Here is an 8,188-nt window from a genome sequence, read left to right as displayed (position 1 = left end):
ACTCGTTTAATTTTTATTACAAGATTTGTCTAACCAGTGAATGGACAAACTCATTTAATATATTAACAAACTAATATGATTTGTGTATAGATAACTTTAGTACTTTTTAACTTGTTTGATTAATATATAAAATTACTTGTCTAATGTTTTTTTTGTTATACTTATATTAATAATATAAACACACTCGTCTAATATGTATTATTATAAAATATAATCAGTATATTAACAAATTCATTTAACATTTTCTTTGTATCAGTGCATTCATACACGTGTTATGCAACACTTATGCATCACACAGACCCCATTTGCATAGAAATTGACATGGATTTCACTTGGGGGCACAAATTAAATATATGACCAATATATTAATCTTTATCTTCTTCTAAAGTTTTGTATAATGTTAATGAATGATTTTCAATGCAGTTGGAACATTTGATGTGGACATGGTCGAGCTTAAAATGTCAAAGATGGAATACTTAATTTGTGTAGGGTTTTATACTAAACGCGTTCTACGCAAAAAAATATTGACCCATTTACACATTTTTTTATGTTTTTTCAAATGAATTTATTCTAACATAATAATCCATTATACATATGTTTATTAAAAAAAAATTCAATTGTATTTCAAAGTTTATTTTTCTATTTTATTAATTAAATTATTTTGAGTTATTATTAAGAAATATTTATTTTGGAAGCTAGAACGAATATTTGGTTTCACTTATTCATACCTACCTCCATATTAAACCTTTTTATCTATTATATATCAGGAATTTCTACAAGGCCTAGCTATAACATTTATTGACTTAGATGGGATACATGTCAAATTTTTGCTAATGAAATTTTGGAACTATTGCTCGTAATAAAAAAACCAATAACCACAAACTCTGAATCTTAAATATAGCACAAATAACTAAGTATTTGTGACCAAAAACTAAAATGTTAAATTAATCTCCAATTTTTAATCACAAACCAGAGTAGAAAATGGATCTGCAAAATTACAACATATATTCCTAAAACTAGATGGTATATATATATATATATATATATATATATATATATATATATATATATATGACCTATTAAATAATAAAAAAACCCTTCTGTTTTCTTACATAAAATATTTTGTACTTTCATCTCTCCATGTATTTGTTAACCAAACAATTGAAGAAAATTTTTTCTTTAGGATTGTTTCTCCTTCTACTTCTCCACATTTTTCTTTTTCTTTTCACATTTTATTAAATTTTAAAATTATCTTTTATATTTTTAAAAAAATTATATTTTACGAATTTGAATTATTTTCAAACAAATTTTAAAATTTATTAAAAAGATCTTTCAACAAATTTCAAAATTCATTAAAAAAAATTTTCAATGAATTTCAAAATTTATTGAAAAAAAAATGATATTAAATTTGGAATGTAAAGATTCAGAAAAACATGTGTGAAGGTAATGAAAGAAACAGTTTTTTGTTTATTCAGCTACAAAAGTCAATGCCTGTCTGTGCACTTGTATTTTGCAAGGAAATCTCCAAGAATAAGATAAAGAAACAGGCCATCAATGGCAACTGCTACAAATACGCTTATGTTCATCAACCACTTACACCTAATAATCAATCATCATGTGTTTCAAACCACGCTGCGGCTTCTGCTACATCTTCCTCACACTTTACACCCTTATGTTCATGTTCATGTTTTCCTTTTTCCTCTTCTGGATAATCATATCTCCTTCAAGTGTCAAGTTCCACGTAACCGATGCCTCTCTAACACAGTTCAACCTCACCACAAGCAACAACACCTTGTATTACAACTTCAAGGTCAATGTCACAGTGAGAAATCCCAACAACAACATCATAGTGTACTATAGGAAGATCACAGCAATAGCTTGGTACAAAGATAATGCTTTTGGTTGGGTGAGCTTAACACCCTTTGACCAAGGCCACAAGAACACCACCTTCCTTCAAGCAGTGTTTGTAGGGCAGAGGGTGATTAAGCTCAAAGCTAAACAACTTGGTGAGTATAAAGAGGAGACAAATGCTGGGATTCACAAGGACTTAGCTGTGGATTTTGATCTTAATATCAGAGCCAAGTATGCAAGGTTCAAGAGTTCTCGTTTCAATCCACCCATTGTTCAGTGTCGTCGCTTAAGAGTTCCTTTGATTTCTAATGGCAAATCAGCATCTCCTTTTTCTGTCACCAGATGCAGCAGTGCCTATTTCTTTTCTGATCGTGATGCTGATGCATAGAAGAAACCTCGTATGAAAACTTAGTTTTACATACACAGTTTTTCCATTCACAAATCTGCAGAGATTTGTAAATTAAATGTTACCAAGATATATCTATGTATACAAAGAAAAATACTGTCATGTGTACCAAAATAAAGAAAATTTTTCTTCTGATGTACCACTTTGATTTGCATATGTAATATTCTGTTGATCTAGTACTTCCTAGTCTGTGCTTGATCACTATGTTTATTTATATAACTTGAGCATTGTCTTCCCTGGCTTAATGGAAATTAGAATTAAGTTGACATGTTCCTTAAGATTAAAGATCTGTACGACATTAATGAATGGTTTTGGAAGTTAGAACATCTGATAAGGACATGTTGTATATTGTGTTTGAAATGTCAAAAGTGGAATAATTAATGTATTCACATTGGAACCAATAGGTGTCTCTTGCTATGCACTAATTGAACTATATTTTATAATATTTTACATCTGATTGTATTTGAATTTTATATTTAAATATTAATTATTTCTGTTTTTGACAATAATCGCGATCCACCTCATATATATAATTTTACAATAAGAGCTCTGAAATTCTTAATTATTTTAAAAGTTAATCACAAGTCCTTATCTCAAAATATTCTCTGTCATATAAAAAAGTGTACTCAATTTTATTCTAGTTTCAACTCTGAACTGAAACACCCACAGGTGATGCTAATTAATATGAACACTAAGAGATTCTAATAGGCATTTTTTTTTATATCTATTTTATCTATATTCAGGTGCCTAAGCATTGAACCTACCATCAAAATTTAGGACACACGAATGCACGGTGTTGAGGGACAAGGTGGAAGAATTGGTACGAGCGTCCACCTAAGAGAGGAAGATCTGAACAAATCGATCAGAGGAATGATCGGCGTTCGGGTCACAGACGTAGCAGAAGCCAGAGTCATGACTGACCGCTGCGCGACATGATTAACAATTTCTTGAGAATTTGCTGGAGGAGGGTCGTCGGCCTCGGCAAGAAAAAGGAGCTTGAGGGAGTTAGAAAACGTTCATAGGGTAGATGTGAGGAAACACTCAATGCCATCAATCACGTTTACTGATGAAGATTTCCATGCTCCCGATCCCGAGCAAAACGATCCTATGGTAATCACCGCTGTTATCGCTCGGTACAACGTTGAAAAAGTTTTGATTGACCAGGGAAGTTCAGTTAATATACTGTACTAGAAGATGTTTCAACAAATGGATTTATCAAAAGACTTGATAGTACCTTATAACGAGCAGATTGTGGGATTTGTAGGAGAAATGGTGGATACAAGAGGGTACGTGGACTTGAGAACGTGCCTAGGAACCGAGTGGAGTACTAAGGAGTTGAGGACCAGATTTTTGTTGGTGGAGGCTAGTACTCCTTACAATGTACTTATAGGCAAACTGTAACACCCCGAAATTTGGTGTTACGTCGACTAAATTTTTTTTTTTTCGTAAAACACATAAGTAAAAATTCAAATTTTAATATTCAACCTCAACGGAAAAATATAGTACGATATTTATTACAAACCGATTATTCCGAAAATAAAACGTTTAAATAGTCAGGATCGAATATAAACAAATACATTCCCAGTCATATATCCCATCTCTCTTTCATCCTTTATGCATGTTCAGAAACATCAGCCATCACATCTGCAATAACATCTGCTCCCGTATAACATCACACATTATACGATCATCGCATTCACATGCACAAACAAGCAAGGGTGAGCTAACAAAATACAATTCTTATACATCATAACATACTCATAATAACATGCTATCATCCACACCTTAACCAGATCGAACTATATACCCGAGTACGAATTATGCTTCAACCATATGCATATCCCAATATGTATCAAAATATCAAATTAGAATGCATACACCAACATGTATTACAAAATAAATCAGACTACATCCACCAATATTACAGATCAATCAAAATACATACACAAATATGTACTAGCGTCACTCCCATCACTCTTTTCAGAGCTTCCCCGGGCCGTTACACATTACCCTAATGTGTAGTGCTGCTTCCCATCACTCTATAGGGAGATTCCCCGAGCAAGTACACCAGTCACCCTCCATCACTCTAATTAAGAGCTTCCCCGGACAAGTGCAAGTATACCCCTCATCACTCGCCTAAAGAGATTCCCCGGGCCCGCAAGCACAACGCCAATTTAATTATCTCGAGCTTCACCGGACTAGTACCCCACGTCACCCCCATCACTCTTACATAAATGTAAGAGATTCCCCGGGCGGTTACACATTACCCCAATGTGTAGTGCTGCTTCCCATCACTCTATAGGGAGATTCCCCGGGCAAGTACACAATGTCACCCTCCATCACTCTGAACAAGAGCTTCCCCGGACAAGTGCAAGTATACCCCCCATCACTCACCTAAAGAGATTCCCCGGGACAACACGCACAACGCTTACTATCCACCACTCGTTTAATAACATCATCTGACCAAAATACCCATATACAATAATCCTTACAATACCAATCCAACCATACCATAACGCCCATATCATATCATCATCACATATTCGCCAACCATGAACTTAGCATATATTCAATATATTCAAATGCATAAGTGAGACTATCACAATACCATATCATTAATAACCTCAATTCTTCATTTAACATGAAACTCATAATCAAATCATATACAACTATGATTTCAACAGTACTTAACCATCCAAACATCATTCTCATATCAATTTGCAATCTCAAACAGATCACCCAACATTCCCATATCAAATAGATATATCAAACAATTCAAAACAGTGTACACATAACACATTTTCTTTATATCTTTTTAATACTCATATTTAGGTAACTCAAACAGCTTTGAAACCATCACCAACAGTTCCGGAAGGGTCAAGAACCCCCAAAACGACCTAGAGAACGTCCAAAACGGACGTCCGGAACCCCCAAAACTATCAAAAACAAATTCTGCAAAGTGCAGGTGCGTGTTAATCGATTAACACTGCATGTTAATCGATTAGCAGTTTGTAATTTACCCAGAACAGGTCCAGACAGCATACAAGACCCCAATACTTCCTATTTTTCGCAATCCCTTTCTTACAGTGGTATAAAACCAAGATTTTCCATCATAACCACACATAATATGATTCCAAAACCTACTTTCATCAAAAACTACATTTTTCAAACACTTTACATCACAAAATCAAGATTAAACAACCTAACCTTAAACTTTTCAGCACATGTATTTCAGGCCAACACTATGAATCCTTTCACTCTCAACCATGACTCTTCTCATATTCATGATAATCAATCCTCCAAAAATCAATAAACTTAAATCCATCACAGATCCAACATTTTTATTGTCATCCAATAATCATCTCATACATCATGAAATTCATAATCAATTCATATCCAACCATGGTTTCAACAAGACTTAACCATGAAAACCTCATCCTCATATCCTTTTACAATTTCATATGGATCACACAACATTTCTACATTCAACAAATGCATCAAACAGTTCAAAATAGTTTATATATAACACTTTTTCTTTATATCCTTTTTATACCCATATTTAAGTAACTCAAACAGCACATCTGTCACAACTTTGACAGATCGGTTGAACCCCTTCCCGAAGTCGGAATTAGGCGTATGAGTACTCGAATCGAAGCTCTTTGAGTCTACTTTCCAATGGAAAAAGAATCAACCCAAAATATTAATTGTATAAAAAGTTATACATAAAATAGTAAACTATGTCAAATTTTGACAACATTCTATTTTACACTACAACTTGAAATTTTTACAACTTGGTAAAATTTTGAGTTTACAAGGGTCTTACATTCTCCCCTCCTTTAAAAATTTTCGTCCTCGAAAATTGTACTTGTTAACCAAAAAGATGAGGATAAAGATTTTTCATTTCCTCTTCCAATTCCCAAGTCATTTCCTCAGTCTTCTCATTCCACAACACTTTCACTGTACGAATATCCTTCCCTCTCAACTGCTTTGACTGAACATCCAGTATTCGCACAGGTTTTGTATCAAATGACAAATCTTCTCTGATTTGGACATCATCCAATTCGAGCACATGATCAGGGTTTGACACATACTTCCTCAACTGAGAAACGTGAAACACATTGTGTAAATTTTCCAATTGAGGAGGTAGTGCAATTTCATATGCTACTGGTCCTATCCTTTTGATAATCTGAAATGGTCCAAGAAACTTCGGAGATAACTTCCTTGACTTGATGGCTCTTCCAACTCCTGTCATCTGAGAGACTCGCAGAAAAACATGATCTCCCACCTCGAACTCAAGAGGTCTCCGTCGTTTGTCTGCATAAGACTTCTGCCTACTCTGTGTTGCACGCATCCTTCCTTGTATCAGCTTAACCTTCTCGGTTGTCTTCTGTAACAACTCTGGACCCACCGATATTACTTCCCCATCTTGGAACCAGCACAAAGGCGTCCTACACCTCCTCCCATAGAGAGCTTCATACGGTGCCATTCCAATGCTCGCGTGAAAGCTATTGTTGTACGTGAACTCCACCAAAGGTAACACCTCACTCCAACTTCCTAAGTGATCCAGTACACATGCTCTCAGCAAATCTTCCAAGGATTGTATAGTCCTTTCAGACTGTCCATCCGTTTGGGGATGATAAGCTGAACTCATCCTTAACTCTGTACCCAAAGATTCTTGCATCTTCTTCCAAAATCTTGACGTAAATCTTGGATCACGATCTGAAATAATGCTCTTGGGTACTCCATGCAACCTTATTATCTCCTTAATGTAAAGTTCTGCTAGCTTATCCAATGACATCTTCTGGTTGATGGGTAAGAAATGAGCACACTTTGTCAACCTGTCCACAATCACCCATATAGAGTCATGACCTCTCGGGGACCTTGGTAAATGAGTCACAAAGTCCATTGATATGTCATCCCACTTCCATTGGGGAATTTCTAACTGTTGCAGCATTCCTCCTGGTCTTTGATGCTCAATCTTAGCCTTCTGACAAGTTAGACAAGAGGAGACAAATTCCGCCACATCCTTTTTCATTCCAGTCCACCAAAAAGAATCCTTCATGTCCTTGTACATCTTAGTCATACCAGGATGTATGCTAAGACGACTCTTATGTCCTTCTTCCAGAATCTTTCTTATCAATTCCAACTTTGCTGGAACACACACCCTGTTTCTAAACCGCAAAACTCCGTCAGCTCCTAGACTAAAGTCCTTAGCCTGCTCTGTCCCTAACAACTCCACCGTCTGTTGTAAGTTTGCGTCTTCTTTTTGCTCTGCTTTAATCTTCTCCAAGAAGTCACTTGTGATCCTTAAATGACTACACCAAATATGATCTTGGTTCAACTGTAAACCCAAGTTCATATCTCTAAACTTTTCAATTAGCTCTAGTTCCTTAACCATCATAGCTGACATTTGTATCCGCTTCCTGCTCAAAGCATCTGCAACAACATTTGCCTTTCCTGGATGGTACTGTAAGTCAAAGTCAAAGTCCTTCAAGTATTCCATCCATCTTCTCTGCCTCATATTTAACTCCTTCTGATCGAAAAGATACTTCAAGCTCTTATGATCACTAAAGACCTGAAAACGTGATCCATAAAGATAATGTCTCCAAGCCTTCAGAGCGAAAACAACAGCGGCTAACTCGAGATCGTGTGTTGGGTAATTCCTTTCATGTACCTTCAATTGCCTCGATGCGTAGGCCACTGGTCTCTTTTCTTGCATTAACACACATCCGAGTCCTTGGTGTGAAGCGTCACAAAACACTTCAAAAACCTTCGAAGTATCTGGGATCATTAGCACTGGAGCACTTGTCAGCCTTCTCTTCATCTCTTCAAAGCTTGCTTCACACTTGTCTGTCCAAGAGAATGGTTGGTCCTTCCGAGTCAACTGCGTCAGTGGACCTACTATCCTTGAGAAATCTTTGACAAATCTCC

General features: G+C 35.6%; 1 protein-coding gene across 1 annotated transcript; it reads left to right on the top strand.

Annotated features, from left to right (window-relative positions):
* Positions 1 to 1,564: 1,564 nt before the first annotated feature.
* Positions 1,565 to 2,598, top strand: LOC124845504 (NDR1/HIN1-like protein 10). Its single transcript, XM_047322605.2, has one exon. The coding sequence runs from the start codon at positions 1,616 to 1,618 to the stop codon at positions 2,237 to 2,239; it is 624 nt and encodes a 207-aa protein (XP_047178561.1). The 5' UTR covers positions 1,565 to 1,615; the 3' UTR covers positions 2,240 to 2,598.
* The last annotated feature ends 5,590 nt before the right edge of the window (positions 2,599 to 8,188 follow it).

The sequence above is a fragment of the Vigna umbellata genome, chromosome 4 (assembly GCF_029865625.1).
Source record: "Vigna umbellata cultivar VRB3 chromosome 4, Vumbellata_1.0, whole genome shotgun sequence".
Taxonomy (NCBI): Eukaryota; Viridiplantae; Streptophyta; class Magnoliopsida; order Fabales; family Fabaceae; genus Vigna; species Vigna umbellata.
The sequence above is the reverse complement of the archived record's forward strand: the minus strand, read 5'-3'. Positions and strand labels throughout refer to the sequence as shown.